General features: G+C 47.0%; 1 protein-coding gene across 6 annotated transcripts in view; it reads right to left on the bottom strand.

Moving 5' to 3' along the window:
- Positions 1-19,758, bottom strand: part of LOC139749157 (glutaminase kidney isoform, mitochondrial-like) — a 488,059-nt gene that overhangs the window by 272,316 nt on the left and 195,985 nt on the right. For all 6 annotated transcript variants that reach the window (XM_071662800.1, XM_071662801.1, XM_071662799.1 and 3 more), the window contains one exon: positions 14,590-14,723. In XM_071662800.1, the coding sequence (XP_071518901.1) occupies positions 14,590-14,723 (134 nt within the window). The remainder of the gene's footprint in view (positions 1-14,589; positions 14,724-19,758) is intronic.

Raw genomic sequence — 19,758 nt, 5'->3', positions numbered from 1 at the left:
CTCAGTGAATGTCGGTTTGCGGCAGGGGCGCGTGATGTTTCCATGGTTGTTTGATTTGTTTATGGATGGGGTTGTTAGAGAGGTAAATGCAAGAGTTTTGTAGAGAGGGGCAAGTATGCAACCTGTTGTGGATGAGAGGGCTTGGGAAGTGAGTCAGTTGTTCGCTGATGATACAGTGCTGATGGCTGATTCGGGTGAGAAACTGCAGAAGTTGGTGACTGAGTTTGGTGAAGTATGTGAAAGAAGAAAGCTGAGAGTAAATGTGAATAAGAGCAAGGTTATTAGGTACGGTAGGGTTGAGGGACAAGTCAACTGGGAGGTAATATTGAATGGAGAATAACTGGAGGAAGTGAAGTGTTTATATATCTGGGAGTGGATTTGGCAGCGGATGGAACCATGGAAGCGGAAGTGAGTCACAGGGTGGGGGAGAAGGCGAAAGTTCTGGGAGCGTTGAAAAATGTGTGGTAGGCGAGAACTTTATCTCGGAAAGCAAAAATTGGTATGTTTGAAGGAATAGTGGTTCCAACAATGTTATATGGTTGCGAAGCATGGGGTATAGATAGAGTTGTGAGGAAGAGGGTGGATGTATTGGAAATGAGATGCTTGAGGACAATATGTGGTGTGAGGTGGTTTGATCGAGTAAGCAATAATAAGGTAAGAGAGATGTGTGGTAATTAAAGAGCGTGGTTGAGAGAGCAGAAGAGTGTTTTTAAATGATTTGGTCACATGGAGAGAATGAGTGAGCAAAGATTGACCAAGAGGATATATGTGTCAGAGGTGGAGGGAACGAGGAGAAGTGGGAGACCAAATTAGAGGTGGAAGGATGATGTGAAAAAGATTTTGAGCGATCGGGGCCTGAACATGCAGGAACCGGGTGAAAGGCGTGGAAGGAATAGAGTGAATTGGAACGATGTGGTATACCGGGGTCGACGTGCTGCCAATGGATTGAACCAGGGCATGTGAAGCGTCTGGGGTAAACCATGGAAAGTTTTGTGTGGCCTGTATGTGAAAAGGGAGCTGTGGTTTCGGTGCATTATTATATGACAGCTAGAGACTGAGTGTGAACGAATATGGCTTGTGGTGTCTTTTCCAAGCGTTACATCACGCGCATGTGGGGGGAGGGGGTAGTCATTTCATGTGTGGCGGGGTGGCGACGGCAATGAATAAAGGCAGCAAGTATGAATTATGTTTATATGTATATATGTATATGGCTATGGATGTATATATATGTATACGTTGAAATGTATAGGTATGTATATGTGAGTGTGTGGACGTGTATGTATACGCATGAGTATGTGGGTGGGTTGGGTCTTTCATGTGTTTCTTTCCTCGGTAACGCAAGGTAACGGTCTCAGTATGTCTCAGGTCTTCTAAATGCATCACTTGTTACGAAGACGTGTGTGTTTGTATCTATTTCTTATCAGGGCGAGGAGTGATGCTTGAGGCTGGCTCGGAGTTTCTGTCCACCCAGCATTTTACGAGAGTGTAACTACGCCGAGACTCTGGGACCCTCCAACCAATGAGAACTTCCCCTATATTTCTATAGCCAATCGAAATGTAAGGTTTATAGCAGCAAGGGCGAACACTTGTCTTCTGGTACCCACAACACCCGCTGAGACTTGATTCCTTTCTCTGAAGCCCAGCGAGGTGGGTGGTGTCCCCTGCTGTAAGTCCTGCTGTGTTGTAAGCCTGTAAGCCCTGCTGTGCTATAAGCCCGTTACCCTAGTGTTGTGCTGTAAGCCCGTTATAATTATCAGTGTAATGTTATCGAAGAACTGCCTTAGAGGAAAGAGAACTCCTGGCTTGAAATCTTATCTGGAATGTTAAGTCATGTACGAATGTTATCTTATGTTCAATGTTAAGCTCACTTTCAATGTTAACGTAATGTTTCATGCTTGATTTATGTGCCTATCTTTGTACACTTGAAATCTTTCATTATAAGTAGATTTAATGTAATGCTGGTCTTTAATTCAATCCCATAACTTTATTATTGTGTTATCCTGAGTTGTGCCACTTGACAAATCTATAACGTCCTTGCAAAACAAGGACCAGTAGTATTTGTAACATATAAATTGGCGACCTTGCCAGGATATTTCTTGCCTTAACGGAATCTCTTTCCTTTCGTTAATCATGTCGTTGACCAGCGACGCTGACGTTGACCAGTTCTGTTGATCTGAGCCCTCTCACGAGGACATCAAGTCTTTAACAAAGCATGAGTTGAAGCTTATTGCAAATAGGTTAAAATTGAATTATGACCGGAAAGCTAGTAAAGTACAGTTGGAGACCTTAGTCATAAATCATTTTGCTAGTGAACAGATAGTAGATGCTGCGCCTGAGGTTGAAATTAGTGTCGACAATACCGTTCCATCATTGACGTCGGCCGAAGCCTCGATCCCTCCCCATATCCCTAGTGATGATAATGTTGATCCCGAGTACTGGAGAATTCAGCTAGAGATAGCTAAGGTCAATGCACAAGCACAAGTGCAAGTACAGAAGGAGCAGACTGAACAAGCTAGGTTAGCCCTCGAACGTGAACAACTTAGACTTAACGCTTCACCATCAGGACCAGTGTCGTCTCGGTTGGGAGACTTACATCTCGTACCTAAGTTCGATGAAGATAATGTGGCTTCCTTTTTCCTTAAATTTGAACAGACTGCCCGTGACTGCTCTTGGCCGAAGTCAGCCTGGGTGACAGTTTTGCGGCCCCTTCTTTTTGGCAAAGCTGAATCCACATACACCGCGTTGAATGATGACCAGTGTGGTGATTATGAGGTCGTTAAGCAGGCAGTGATAAATTCTTATCATTTAAGTCCGGAAGCACACCGACTCAGATTTCGAACTAAGCATAAGCGCCCTGATCAACCCTACCTAGATCACTTTTGTGAGAAGTACAAGCTAGCCGTGCGGTGGGTACGTTCCGCGGGAGCTTATATAGATGCTGAATCGGTCCTGAAACTATTTGTGTTCGAGGAATGTAAGGACGGTCTACCCCGTGATGTACGGCAGTACGTAATAACTAAATCAGCGAAGGATTTTGAGGAGGCTGGGAAACTAGCAGATGAGTACATGTTAGATGTCAAACTTGACGCGGGCAGGCATTCAAAGGGCTACGACGGCAGAGGGAGGACCAATGATTATGTAATCTCACCTGAATCTGCTACCTTGCCGGTAACTCATGAAAATCAGGGGAAATACTCCCAGAAAGTAAAGTTTTGCTCTCACTGTGGCAAGGCTGGGCACCAGGTGAAGGATTGCTGGGCTCGAGAGAAGGAATTTAGGGATTCTACCGTGAGTAGACCGGTAAATCTCGTCTCAACTTTAGGGCCACTTAGTAAAGTAGGTGAGGCTGTCCCTGCTCTTAAGGAAAAGAGGGGTTGCGAGAGTGTAGTTAAGGATCCGTTCTGTGGGAACTACAATGCGTTCCTGTCTGAGGGTTATGTTAGTAGATGTGGTACGACGAAAAGTAACCGTATTGCGGGATTCTGGTTCTCTGCAGTCCTTGATGTTGGATGGCTTGGTGCCGCGAGGAGAGTTTGGAGACCGAGTCTTGCTAGATGGACTGTCGGGTTCCGAGGAAGCTCCACTAGTCGATGTGAGGGTAGAAACAGATCTCTTCACGGGCCATGCTCTCATAGGGGTTGTAGATAGGTTGCCTGTCTCAGGTGTGGACTTTGTGTTAGGAAATGACCTAGCGGGTGGGAAGATGAACCCAATGCCGGTGTTGCCTACGGGCCCGGTGGAGTCCACGGAGGCAGTGCAGCTTGAGGAGCAGGTACCGGACCTATTTCCCGTATGCGCAGTTACCCGGTCCATGTCCGCTAAGAAAGCAAGTTGCAAGCCCCAGGAGACAGAGCGTGAGGCGGGAAAACTACAGTCACTGCCCGAGAGTGAGCCGAGTGAGGTGGAGCTCGCTGATACCTTCTTTGCTGAGCTAGGCACTGACCCCGCGTCGACGGATGAAACTGATGATTTGTCTAGTCAGAATCTGAAGAGATTACAGAGAGCCGAACCCGAATTCAAGGAATTGTTTGAGTCGGCTGAGGCATCGGCTGACGGTTATTACCTCCGGGATGGGTTGTTAATGAGGAGGTGGTGTCCAGTGTCATGTAATGGGGAAGACGAGGAGTGGCAGGCAGTTCACCAGGTTTTAGTGCCGCGTCCCTACAGGAGGGAGATTTTGAAGCTGGCGCATGACTCAAATTTCGCCGGTCATTTAGGGGTGAGGAAGACCCTGGACCGAGTGTGGCGGAATGTATATTGGCCTGGTGTCCGCCGGGATGTCGCTCAGTACGTAAAGACGTGTCATACATGTCAAGTGATGGGAAAGCCTAATCAGAAGCTTAAGGCTGCCCCCTTAGTTCCTATTCCCCCATTTGAAGCTCCGTTTGACCGAGTCATAGTTGACATTGTGGGCCCGTTGCCAAGAACCTCCTCTGGCCACTGTTACATTTTAAGTATTATTGATATGGCCACGAGATATCCCGAAGCTATACCGTTGAGAAGCATGAATGCCAAGACTGTTGTCCGGGAGCTGCTTAACTTCTTCACAAAATTTGGACTTCCCAAAGAGGTGCAATCTGATCGGGGATCCAATTTCATGTCCAGGACTTTTCGACAAACCCTGAGGGAACTGGGTATCGGTAAGATTACCTCCACTGCTTACCACCCTCAGAGCCAGGGAGCACTGGAACGTTACCATTCCACCCTGAAGTCCATGATAAAGAAGTATTGTGCTGACAACACTAAGGACTGGGATAAGGGACTCCCATTTCTTCTCTTCGCCACGAGAGAAGTGCCTAATGAATCTCTAGGTTTCTCCCCCTTTGAGTTGATGTTTGCCCACGAGGTCCGAGGGCCTCTTAAGTTACTGAAAGACGTGTGGCTCAACTCGAATGAGAGTGTCGGCCTGTTGGACTCTGTCAGCGAGTTCAAGGAGAAACTACAAAGGTGCTGGGAAACCGCTCGGCAGAATTTAACAGAGACCCAAGAAAGAATGAAGAGATGGTATGACAAACGATCTCGTTTGAGAAGGTTTGAGGCGGGCGACGAGGTGTTGCTTCTACTACCGCAGCCAGGTCAACCCTTGGCTGCCCGGTTTCAGGGTCCCTACACCATTATCCGGAGTGTAGGAGACTCAAATTACCTTGTCTCTACCCCCGATAGGCGCAGAGGTCGGAGATTATGCCACGTCAACATGCTTAAGCCATATTTCAGTCGTGATCCTCCCCCCTTGGAACCGAAGGTGCCAGTCTGCATCATCCAACGTCCAGCGGTAGCCGTGTGTGACGAAGTCGACGACGTAGCTGCGAGTGCCTCGGAAGCCTGGGAACCGGACGGAGGCGCGAACGGGAAGTGGGAGACCAAACTTTCGCATCTATCGGAAGATCAACGTGTGCAAATGTCCGCCTTGTTGTCAAAACACCCGGAGGTTTTTCGAAACACACCGGGACAGACCTTGCTCGCAACCCATGATGTGGACGTGGAAGCAGCCCGACCGGTTAAATTGGCTCCGTACCGAGTGAGCCCACAACGAGAGGCCATCCTTCGCACAGAGGTGAACTATATGCTTGAGCACGACCTGATTGAGCCATGTCAGTCAGAGTGGAGCTCCCCTGTTACTCTCGTATCCAAGTCCGATGGGACCCATCGGTTCTGTATTGACTACCGCCGGGTTAATGAGGTGACAAGAACGGACAGTTACCCCCTGCCGCGAGTGGAAGACTGCATAGATCGCGTCGGCAATGCTCGCTTCCTGTCAAAACTAGACCTCAGAAAAGGGTACTGGCAGATTAGACTGACGGAGAGAGCACAGGATATCAGCACCTTTGTAGTGCTAGGACAAACTTATAAATGTAAAGTGATGCCTTTTGGCATGAAGAATGCCCCTGCTACATTTCAACGACTTATGGACATCCTCATCAGAGACCTGCCTGGTTGTGTCGTCTACCTGGATGATATTGTGATATACAGTCAGAGTTGGGACGAACATCTACAGAGACTTGACAACGTTCTGACGGCCTTGAATAAAGCTAACCTTGTTCTCAATTGGAACAAATGCGAGTTTGTGAAGGCCAAGGTGCAATATTTGGGTTATGTGATCGGTCAAGGTGAGCTAGCCCCACCGACTGCAAAGGTCCAGTCTTTATCCCAGATGAGTGCCCCCGATCTCGAAGAGAACTGAGACGTTTTATGGGTATGGTTGGGTACTATAGGATGTTCATTGTAAATTTTGCAACAGTCGCAACCCCTCTGACAGATTTATTGAAGAAAGATGTTAAATATGTTTGGAATGAGCAGTGTGACATAGCCTTTCATCAATTAAAATCCATACTTTGTAATAGTCCTATTTTGCAAGCCCCTGATTTTGATCAAACTTTCAAGTTAGCTGTTGACGCCAGCAATGTGGGAGCCGGTGTTGTCCTCTTGCAGGAGGACGAGAACCATGTTGAGCACCCTGTAAGTTATTTTAGTAAGAAATTCAATCAAGCCCAAAGGAATTATTCTACCATTGAGAAGGAACTTTTGTCTTTAATATTAGCATTGCATCATTTTCATGTTTACTTGTGTCCTTCAGGCAATGTCATCAAGGTGTATACTGATCACCACCCATTGAAATGTGTTAATAAGTTCCGAGATAAGAATCAAAGGTTAACTAGGTGGGCCTTGTTCCTTCAAGAGTATAATTTAGATATTCATCATATTGCTGGCGCACATAATGTGTTAGCTGATTGTTTATCCCGCTCTTAACGTGAGAAAATTCCTCTTCTAGGAATTTTCTCCTTTAAGGAGGGGGGTGTTACGAAGACGTGTGTGTTTGTATCTATTTCTTATCAGGGCGAGGAGTGATGCTTGAGGCTGGCTCGGAGTTTCTGTCCACCCAGCATTTTACGAGAGTGTAACTACGCCGAGACTCTGGGACCCTCCAACCAATGAGAACTTCCCCTATATTTCTATAGCCAATCGAAATGTAAGGTTTATAGCAGCAAGGGCGAACACTTGTCTTCTGGTACCCACAACACCCGCTGAGACTTGATTCCTTTCTCTGAAGCCCAGCGAGGTGGGTGGTGTCCCCTGCTGTAAGTCCTGCTGTGTTGTAAGCCTGTAAGCCCTGCTGTGCTATAAGCCCGTTACCCTAGTGTTGTGCTGTAAGCCCGTTATAATTATCAGTGTAATGTTATCGAAGAACTGCCTTAGAGGAAAGAGAACTCCTGGCTTGAAATCTTATCTGGAATGTTAAGTCATGTACGAATGTTATCTTATGTTCAATGTTAAGCTCACTTTCAATGTTAACGTAATGTTTCATGCTTGATTTATGTGCCTATCTTTGTACACTTGAAATCTTTCATTATAAGTAGATTTAATGTAATGCTGGTCTTTAATTCAATCCCATAACTTTATTATTGTGTTATCCTGAGTTGTGCCACTTGACAAATCTATAACGTCCTTGCAAAACAAGGACCAGTAGTATTTGTAACACACTATTAATCAATAGGACCATCACCATAAACACAAATGTGTTCCAGGCTATCCTCACACCAAGACATCCTTACATACGTCATCCTTGATAGTCATAGTTGATAGGATAGCAATTTGTGCTGAATTCTACAGACAACCACGATCATTAAGGCCAAGTTATAACCAACGCTTGAGTTATCATGATCACCTTCTTCAAGTGTCGAAGGCATTTCCTTGGCTATGGGCACCTTCGCTGCCTCCTTGACCCTGATTATTACTGAGCTGTACGTCATGCCTAACCTAACCACTGGACACCTAAACAGATACACAGTAAGTAGCATGACAAAGTCATTAGCTAGAGTTAAGAACACGGCCAGCACCACACATCCTGGTACTGGCGGTAGCCCAGGTCACAGAGGTTTACGACTGTCAGAACACAAACGTATATGTAAGTTAGGCACAGTCAACATTTCCTTTTCCTTGTGACGATCTACTTGGTTGAGTTTAAATGTCTTGACTACTGTGTTAAGGATTGGCAACACATGGTTATGGTGGATCACGTCAGCTACGTACATCCCTGATATCGCTTGAAGAAAATTACACTACGGTTTATGCCGTATATTTTCAATAGTCTTCCTGAATATAGCCATTTATCATTCAAGAATTAATAAACTATAAATCCTAACACAGAAAATAACATTGATTTTCAGATGTTTGTCACCTAACATGTGAGAGAGGACATGTCCTGCGTGTGTCTGATCGGCCACATCATAAGTGACGTCATGCACTCAACCAGTTACAGCGTGATAACTGATGACGTAACGTTATCATGTTAGTAACACAAACATGAGTCTCATGAGAACATGTCATCTAAAATTCACAACAAACTAGATACAGCCTAGAAGCAGGAGGAAGAAATACCATACTGAAGATGATGTGTTCTCGTGTCAGGGTTGTTGGGCTAAAGGTGCAACAGTCGTGCAACAACAACAACAACAACAACAACAACAACAACAACAACAACAACAACAACAACAACAACAACATCAACATCATCATCAAATTTATTGGTGACACAAATTGTGCTGCAGATCCTTCACATGCACGACCACCAACACCTGACTGCTCAAGACCATTGTAGGTCGTGACCACAGTCCACACTCCACAGACCACATATCACAGTTCACACTCCACAGACCACATATCACAGTTCACACTCCACAGACCACATATCACAGTTCACACTCCACAGACCACATGTCACAGTCCACAGTCCACACTCCACAGACCACATGTCACAGTCCACATTCCACAGACCACATATCACAGTCCTTACTCCACAGACCACATATCACAGTCCATACTCCAAAAACCACATGTCACAGTCCACAGAACACAGACCACAGCCCACACTCCACACATCACAGACCACATATCGCAGACCACACACCACAGTCCACACTCCACAGACCACATATCATGGTCCACAAACCACAGCCACAGACCATATATCACAGTCTACAGATCAAAGTCCACAGACCATATATCACAGTCCACAGACCACAGACCATAGTCCACAGATCACAGACCACAGACCATAGTCCACAGATCACAGACCACAGACCACAGTCCACAGACCACAGTCCACAATCCACAGACCACAGACCATAGTCCACAGATCACAGACCACAGACCATAGTCCACAGATCACAGACCACAGACCACATATTACAGTCCACAGACCACAGTCCACAGACCACAGTCCAGAGACCATACATCACAGTCCACAATCCACAGACCACAGACCATAGTCCACATACCACAGACCACAGACCACAGTCCATAGATCACAAACCACAGTCCACAGTCCACAGACCACATATCACAGTCCACAGACCACAGTCCACAGTCCACAGACCACAGACCATAGTCCACAGATCACAGACCACAGACCATAGTCCACAGATCACAGACCACAGACCACATATTACAGTCCTCAGACCACAGACCACAGTCCACAGACCACAGTCCAGAGACCATACATCACAGTCCACAATTCACAGACCACAGACCATAGTCCACATACCACAGACCACAGACCACAGTCCATAGATCACAAACCACAGTCCACAGTCCACAGACCACATATCACAGTCCACAGACCATAGTCCACAGACCACGGACCACAGACCACAGTCCACAGACGACAGACCACAAGCCATAGACCACAAGCCACAGACCACAGACCACAGACCACAAGCCACAGACCACAGACCACAAGCCACAGACCACAAACCACAGTCCGGTGATCATGAGCAGCGACTAGAGGTAGCGCGGGGGTACCCCCCCCACTCCCCCCCCCCACCACACACACACACACACACACACACACACTCCCCACCCACCCACACACACACACACACACACACACACACACACACACACACACACACACACACACACACACACTCCCCACCCACCCACACACACACACACACACACACACACACTCCCCACCCACCCACACACACACACACACACACACACACACACTCCCCACCCACCCACACACACACACACACACACACACACACTCCCCACCCACCCACACACACACACACACACACACACACACTCCCCACCCACCCACACACACACACACACACACACACACACACTCCCCACCCACCCACACACACACACACACACACACACACACTCCCCACCCACCCACACACACACACACACACACACACACACACACACACACACACACACACACACACACTCCCCACCCACCCACACACACACACACACACACACACACACACTCCCCACCCACCCACACACACACACACACACACACACACACACTCCCCACCCACCCACACACACACACACACACACACACACACTCCCCACCCACCCACACACACACACACACACACACACACACACACAATCTCAAGCATATTAAGATATCCACAATAAGACCACATAGTATCGGCCGTTTTTAGCTCACAGTAGATGTGGAAAAGAGTAAAAATTGTATCTGTTAAGTCTATAAAGTAAGAGATTCATCATTACTTATCGCTCTCTACTTCACGAGTTCGACAGCAAGAATGAAGAGGAACAGGTAAGGGCGGTCGAGCTGTACTGTATGTGGTGTGAGATGTGAGGGAGTGAAGACTAGGGTCTACACTTTACACTTAGAAATTGGATTCTGTTGCATGTGAGGAAAAGAAATCTTAGATCCCGGTGTCAAGCGACATTTCTGATTTACGGCATAAATGATTATGGAAGCAGTGCGCATGCGCATGCAATGCAGATAAGGGGTGCACATTGACCAGCGAGTCCCATGTTTTATCAAAATGATTGACTGGTCAGTGGGTTCAGCGGTGTTATAAACAATGAGTAGAGAGGAGGCGCAGTGAGGGGGCGCAGTGAGGAGGCGTAGCAAGGAGGCACAGTGAGGAGGCGCAGTGAGGAGGCACAGTGAGGAGGCGCAGTGAGGAGGCACAGTGAGGAGGCGCAGTGAGGAGGCGCAGTGAGGAGGCACAGTGAGGAGGCACAGTGAGGAGGCGCAGTGAGGAGGCACAGTGAGGAGGCGCAGTGAGGAGGCGTAGTGAGGAGGCACAGTGAGGAGGCGCAGTGAGGAGGCACAGTGAGGAGGCACAGTGAGGAGGCGCAGTGAGGAGGCGCAGTGAGGAGGCACAGTGAGGAGGCACAGTGAGGAGGCGCAGTGAGGAGGCACAGTGAGGAGGCACAGTGAGGAGGCGCAGTGAGGAGGCACAGTGAGGAGGCGCAGTGAGGAGGCGTAGTGAGGAGGCACAGTGAGGAGGCGCAGTGAGGAGGTGCAGTGAGGAGGCGCAGTGAGGAGGCACAGTGAGGAGGCGCAGTGAGGAGGCACAGTGAGGAGGCGCAGTGAGGAGGCGTAGTGAGGAGGCTCAGTGAGGAGGCGCAGTGAGGAGGCGCAGTGAGGAGGCACAGTGAGGAGGCACAGTGAGGAGGCACAGTGAGGAGGCGCAGTGAGGAGGCACAGTGAGGAGGCGCAGTGAGGAGGCGTAGTGAGGAGGCTCAGTGAGGAGGCACAGTGAGGAGGCGCAGTGAGGAGGCGTAGCAAGGAGGCACAGTGAGGAGGCGCAGTGAGGAGGCACAGCGAGGAGGCACAGTGAGGAGGCGCAGTGAGGAGGCACAGTGAGGAGGCGCAGTGAGGAGGCGTAGTGAGGAGGCACAGTGAGGAGGCGCAGTGAGGAGGCGTAGTCAGGAGGCGTAGTGAGGAGGCACAGCGAGGAGGCACAGTGAGGAGGCGCAGTGAGGAGGCACAGTGAGGAGGCGCAGTGAGGAGGCGTAGTGAGGAGGCACAGTGAGGAGGCGCAGTCAGGAGGCGCAGTCAGGAGGCGTAGTGAGGAGGCACAGTGAGGAGGCGCAGTGAGGAGGTACAATGAGGAGGCGCTTCTTGTCAAATCATTTGTGAGTGGGATCCACCTGTTCATAACACAGACTGGTGATGGCTTTAGAGCGACTCTGGTGACACTGAGAAAAACTTTAGAATGGAGAGGCTTACTGATGATGTGTATGACGAAGATGGTTGGAGAGCAAGTCTGGTTGTGGCAAGTGGTTGTACCAGAGCGCAGCTGCCACCAACCTCGCCTGTGTTACGTATGTTCATCATATCCGGCCAAACGTGCCTTCTGTGTATGGTAATATGTAGAGGACGATGCTTTCTCTGGGCCACAGGAAAAAACGTCTTCTACCAAAAATCGTCATTCAGTAATATGACAACAACAAATTAGATGGTTTCAGGCGCAGTGGTTTACTGCAGTGTACAGTGTGCCTTATATCAAAGTCTAAATACGACACAACAGTCGCCCACAAATGTTGTAAATAGAGACAACTGTAAATAACATAGGCATATTTAACATTAAGAATGACAAGTAAATGTCTTCACGAGCCAGTAATATTACAGTGGAAGTCATTATTAATCATACAACGAAAATATATCTGTGGTCTTTATTCTCGCACACTCAGATATTTCGCATTTATTCTGAATAAACAATTCAGGCGTTGCAGCACATCACCATCCTTTAATAGGTCATGAACTTCGTGTGACACCAGGTCAGCGAGCCAACCTCTCTCTCTCTCTCTCTCTCTCTCTCTCTCTCTCTCTCTCTCTCTCTCTCTCTCTCTCTCTCTCTCTCGCTCTCACCGGGCCTGCGAGTGATACATGATGATACTGTATAGTGAGTGTGTGCTGCTGTCGCTTGACTGCTAACACCAAAGACAGATGGCGTCATCAAACGTGAGCCTTGTTACTTTTCTTTTGTCCCAGTGTTAGCGTCTCCTATTAGACTATTTACTACTGGTATAAGACGCAGGTACTGGGAGGAAAACACCACAACCAGGTGTTTCAGTGAGATCTTCAAGCACTTTTGTATGTGATAATTACTTGCTGCTGAAGTTAATGGTTTTTACCACATCATGGTTATCAACTTTACCAAAATGCCAATAAATCTTATTATATAATCCTGTTTGAGTGGTGTATGCTAAACCTATCGTCACAATACCTAGGAACACTTTGTGAACAATTGAACACTGTGTAGCAGCTGAACACTGTGTGAGCAACTGAACTCTGTGGGAGCATTGAACACTGCGTGAACAACTGAACATTGTGTGAACAAGTGAACTCTGTGTGAGCAAGTGAACATTATATGAGCAACTGAACACAAAGTAAGCAACTGAACAATGTGTGAGCAACTGAACATTGTGTGAGCATTGAACACTGTGTGAACAACTGAACACTATGTGAGCAAGTGAACACTGTGTGAGCAAGTGAACACTATGTGAGCAACTGAACACTGTGTGAGCATTGAACAGTGTGTGAGCAACTGAACACTGTGTGAGCATTGAACACTGTGTGACCAACTGAACACTATGTGAGCAAGTGAACACTGTGTGAGCAACTGAACACTATGTGAGCAAGTGAACACTGCGTGAGCAACTGAACACTTTGTGAGCAAGTGAACACTACATGAGCAAGTGAACACTATGTGAGCAAGTGAACACTATGTAAGCAAGTGAACACTGTGTGAGCAAGTAAACACTATGTAAGCAAGTAAACACTATATGAGCAAATGAACACTATTTGAGCAACTGAACACTGTGTGAGCAAGTGAACACTGTGTGAGCAACTGAACACTATGTGAGCAACTGAACACTGTGAGAACAGCTGAACATTGTATGAGCAAGTGAACACTATGTGAGCAAGTGAACACTATGTGAGCAGGTCAACATTGTGTGAGGAAGTGAACACAATGTAAGCAAGCAAACACTATGTGAGCAAGTGAACACTATGTGAGCAAGTGAACACTGTGTGTGCAAGTGAACACTGTGAGCAAGTGAACACTTTGTGAACAAGTGAACATTATGTGTGCAAGTGAACGCTATGTGGGCAGGTGAACACTGTGTGAGCAAGTGAACACAATGTGAGCAAGTCAACACTATTTGAGCAAGTCAACACTGTGTGAGCAAGTGAACACTGTGAGCAAGTCAACACTGTGTGAGCAAGTGAACACTTTGTGAGCAAGTGAACACTGTGTGAGCAGGTGAACACTATGTGAGCAAGTGAACACTGTGTGAGCAAGTGAACACTTTGTGAGCAAGTGAACACTGTGTGAGCAGGTGAACACTATGTGAGCAAGTGAACACTGTGTGAGCAGGTGAACACTATGTGAACAAGTGATCTCTGTGAGCGTGTGAACACTATGAACAAGTGAACACTGTGTGAGCAAGTGAACACTATGTGAGCAACTGAACACCATGTGAGCAAGTGAACACTATGTGAGCAAGTGAACACTGTGTGAGCAAGTGAACACTATGTAAGTGAACACTATGTGAGCAAGTGAACACAGTATGAGCAAGTGAACACTGTGAGCGAGTGAACACTATATGAGAAACTGAACACTTGTGAGCAAGTGAACACTATGTGAACAAGCGAACACTATGTAAGTGAACACTATGTGACCAAGTGAACACTATGTGAGCAGGTGAACACTATGTGACCAAGTGAACACTATGTGAGCAAGTCAACACTGTGTGAGCAAGTGAACACTATGTGAGCAAGTGAGTACTTACATTGGCCAGTCCTTTAGTTTCTTGCTGATTTTCTCCATTTCTTCGTTGTCTCTCTTGAGGATTTCGGTGGTGGTCTCCAGCTCGTCTGCCACTTCCTCCTTCATCTTGGTGACAAAGTCGTCGTCTGCTCCGGACTGGAGGCGAAGGAACGAGAGATTAAGTTACAGACGTGAATGTTTGTAAGTTGGTTTTCTGTTTCGTTAACTCTATGAGATTAAGAAGGCTGGACTCATATGTACACTGCAGCAAGCAGCCTTCCTGCATCATAATATCAAGTGTAATCTGTAATCCATTACTGAAAAATATGAGCCGGTCTTTCGTCATGTGGTAAATCACGGAATGGATTTTGTTTTTATAGACATATATGTGCGTGAGTCTTGTGATTCACTTCATCCAATGTTATTTCAAAATATATTTGTGATGCTTTTATTTTTCTGGTCATTTGTTGTGTGGCAATGTGTGACGTCAGAGGAGACTGTCTTGATGGTTCTTATCTGAAACTTCATAAACATATTGTTTTGATTTACTTCTGTGTTACTCCGAAAAGAAATGATTCTGAAATATAAGAAAAAAATAATGACAGTTTCATGAAGTTCCTGACGAAAAGACAAAATATTGATCACTATGTGTGTGTGTGTGTGTGTGTGTGGCGGGGTGGGGGGATATGAACCTTACATCATATTGTTCCATACGTCCGTCGTCACACGGTGCAGAATGTCACAGCGTTAACTGGTCACCAGGCGGGAGGGAGGCAGGGAGGCAGGCAGGGCAGTAGACCTCAGCCGGTGTGGACACGTGTTCTGCTATGGCGAGGAATGATCATTTTCTGTCGTGTTGAGGTCTACCTCCCTGCCTGCCTCCCTGCCTCCCTGCCTCCCGCCTGGTGACCAGTTAACGCTGTGACATTCTGCACCGTGTGACGACGGACGTATGGAACAATATGATGTAAGGTTCATATCCCCCCACCCCGCCACACACACACACACACACACACACACACACACACACACACCACGATAAGTTCCCAAGCGCACTTTCGTTTAATGATCACATCATCAGGGAAGATAAAACAAACAAATATAACAGTCATTTGATATACAAGGAAGAGATGTTTGCCAAATGGCGTCCTAGCTACGTCTCTTCCTTGTATATCAACTGACTGTTATATTTCTCTCATGTATCTCCCCTGATGATGTGATCAGTACACGAAAGTGTATTTGGGAACTTACAGCGTTCCATTTCTCCGTGGATTAGAAGAAAATTACTTGAACCCGCGCTAAACTATGATATTTTTCAATACGTATTATTTATTCATTTATTATACTTTGTCACTGTCTCAAACGTTAGCGAGGTAGCGCAAGGAAACAGACGAAAGAATGGCCCAACCCACCCACATACACGTGTATATACATACACGTCCACACACGCACATAAACATACCTATACATTTCAACGTATACATATACATACAAACACATATGCATATATATATATACACAAGTACATAATTCATACGTGCTGCCTTTATTCATTTCCGTCGCCACCCCGCCACACATGAAATGACAACCCCCTCCCCCGCATGCGCGTGGGGTAGCGCTACGAAAAGACAAAGGCCGCATTCGTTCACACTCAGTCTCTAGCTGTCATGTATAATGCACCGAAACCACAGCTCCCTTTCCACATCCAGGCCTCACAAAACTTTCCATGGTTTATCCAAGACGCTTCACATGCCCTGGTTCAATCCACTGACAGCACGTCGACCCCGGTATACTACGTCGTTCCAATTCACTCTGTTCCTTCCACGCCTTTCATCCTACTTCATGTTCAGGCCTCGATCGCTCAAAATCGTTTTCACTCCATCTTTCCACCTCCAACTTGGTCTCCCACTTCTCGTTCCCTCCACCCCTGACACATATATCCTCTTGGTCAATCTTTCCTCACTCATTCTCTCCATGTGACCAAACCATTTCAAAACACCCTCTTCTGCTCTCTCAACCACACTCTTCATTACCATACAGCTCTCTTACCCTTTTATTACTTACTCGATCAAACCATCTCACACTACATATTGTCCATAAACATCTCATTTCCAACACATCCACCCTCCTCCGCACAACTGTATCTATAGCCCACACCTCGCAACCATATAACATAGTCGGAACCACTATTCCTTCAAACATACCCATTTTTGCTTTCCGAGATAATGTTCTCGCCTTCCACACATTTTTCAACGCACCCAGATCTTTCGCCCCCTCCCCCAACCTGTGACTCACTTCCGCTTCCATGGTTCCATCCGCTGCCAAATCCACTCCTAGATATCTAAAACACTTTACTTCCTTCAGTTTTTCTCCAATCGAACTTAAATCCCAATTGACTTGTCCCTGGACCCTACTGTACCTAATAACCTTGCTCTTAGTCACATTTACTCTCAGCTTCCTTCTTTCACACACTTTACCAAACTCAGTCATCAGCTTCTGCAGTTTCTCACCCGAATCAGCCACCAGCGCTTTATCATCAGCGAACAACAACTGACTCACTTCCCAAGCCCTCTCATCCACAACAGACTGCATACCTACCCCTCTTTCCAAAACTCTTGCATTCACCTCCCCAACAACCCCATCCATAAACAAATCATACAAATATGGAGACATCACGAACTCCTGCCGCAAACCTACATTCACAGAGAACCAATCACTTTCTTCTCTTCCTACTCGTACACATGCCTTACATTCTCGATATAAACTTTCCACTGCTTCTAGCAACTTGCCTCCCACACCATCCATATATTCCTAATACCTTCCACAGAGCATCTCTATCAACTCTATCATATGCCTAACCTCCCTAACCACCTCCATTCATAAACAAATCAAACAACCATGGGAACATCACATATCCCTACAGCAGGCCGATCTTCACCGGGAACCAATCACTCTCCTCTCTAGCGACTCGTACACAAGCCTTACATCCTTGATGAAAGCTTTTAACGTCTTCTAACAGCTTACCTCCCACACCATATACTCTTAAGACCTTCCACAAACCATCTCTCTCAACCCTATCATATGGTCTCTCCAGATCCATAAATGCCACTTACAGATCCATCTGTTTTTCTAAGTATTTTTCACACTCATTCTTTAATGGAAACACCTGATCCACATATCTTCTACCACTTCTGAAACCACACTGCTCCGCTCCAATTTGATGCGCTGTACATGCCTTCACCCTTGCAATCATTACCCTCCCATACAATTTTCCAGGAATACTCAACAAACTTATGCCCCTGTAGTTTGAACACTTACCTTTATCCCTTTTGCCTTTGTACAATGGCACCATACATGTATTCCGCCAGTCATCAGACACTTCATCATGATCCACACATTTTATGAATATCCTTACCAACCAATCAAGAACACAGTCACCCACTTTCTTAATATATTCAGCTGCAATACCATCCAAATCCGCCGTCTTGCTGGATTTCATTTTCCTCAAGGCTTTCATCACCTCTCCCCTATTACCTAACCATTCTCCTTAACCCTTTCACTTTGCACACAACCCCGATCAAAACACCCTACATCTGCTACTCCATCATCAAACACATTGAACAAACCTTCAAAATACTCACTCCCTCTCCTCACTTCATCACTACTTGTTTTCACTTCACCCCTTGCCCCCTTCATCGATGTTCCCATTTGTTTTCTTTTTTCACACGTTATTTACCTCCTTACAAAAACATCTTTTTATTCTCGCTAAAGTTTGATTATACTCTCTCACCCCAACTCTTACATGTACCATTCCCGTTGACAGTACATACAGACACAAGGCGTGGAGACACCACATACAGACACCAGGCCTGGTGACACCACATAGACACCAGGCACGGTGACACCACATGCAGACGCCAGGCCTAGTAACACTAAATAGACACCAGGCCTGGTGACACTACATACAGACACCAGGTCTAGTGCCATCACATACATACACCAGGCCTGGTGACACCACATGCAGACACCAGGCTCGGTGACACCAGATACAGACGCCAGGCCTGGTGGAACTACATACAAACACCAGACCTGGTGACACCACATACAGACACCAGGCCTGGTGACACCACATACAGACACCAGGCCTGGTGACACCACATACAGACACGATGCTTGGTGACGCCAAATACAGACAACAGGCCCGGTGGCACTACATAGACATCAGGCCTTGTGACACCACATACAGACACCAGGCCTGGTGACACCACATACAGACACCAGGCCTGTTGACACTACATACAGACACCAGGCCTGGTAGCACTACATACAAACACCAGGCCTGGTGACGCCAGATACAGACACCAGGCTGATGACACTACATACAGACATCAGGCCTGGTGACACCACTTACTGGCACTAGGCCTGATGACACTACATACAGACACCAGGCCTGGTGACACCACATACAAACACAGGCCTTGTGACACTACATACAGACACATGGCACGGTGACACCACATACAGACACCAGGCCTGGTGACACTACATACAGACATCAGGCCTGGTGACGCCAGATACAGACACAAGGCCTGGTTACACCACATACAGACACCAGGCTGGTGACACTACATACAGACATCAGGCCTGGTGACGCCAGATACAGACACAAGGCCTGGTTACACCACATACAGACACCAGGCTGGTGACACTACATACAGACATCAGGCCTGGTGACGCCAGATACAGACACCAGGCCTGGTTACACCACATACAGACACCAGGCTGGTGACACTACATACAGACATCAGGCCTGGTGACGCCAGATACAGACACCAGGCCTGGTTACACAACATACAGACACCAGGCTGGTGACACTACATACAGACATCAGGCCTGGTGACACCACTTACTGGCACTAGGCCTGATGACACTACATACAGACACCAGGCCTGGTGACACCACATACAAACACAGGCCTTGTGACACTACATACAGACACATGGCACGGTGACACCACATACAGACACCAGGCCTGGTGACACTACAAATAGACACCAGGCCAGTGACACTAGATGCAGACACCAGGCCTGGTTACACTACATACAGTCACATGGCCTGGTGATACCACATACAGACACAAGGCCTGGTGACACCACATACAGACATCAGGACCGGTGATACCACATATAGA

The sequence above is a fragment of the Panulirus ornatus genome, chromosome 6 (genome assembly GCF_036320965.1).
Source record: "Panulirus ornatus isolate Po-2019 chromosome 6, ASM3632096v1, whole genome shotgun sequence".
Lineage (NCBI taxonomy): Eukaryota > Metazoa > Arthropoda > Malacostraca > Decapoda > Palinuridae > Panulirus > Panulirus ornatus.
The sequence above is the reverse complement of the archived record's forward strand: the minus strand, read 5'-3'. Positions and strand labels throughout refer to the sequence as shown.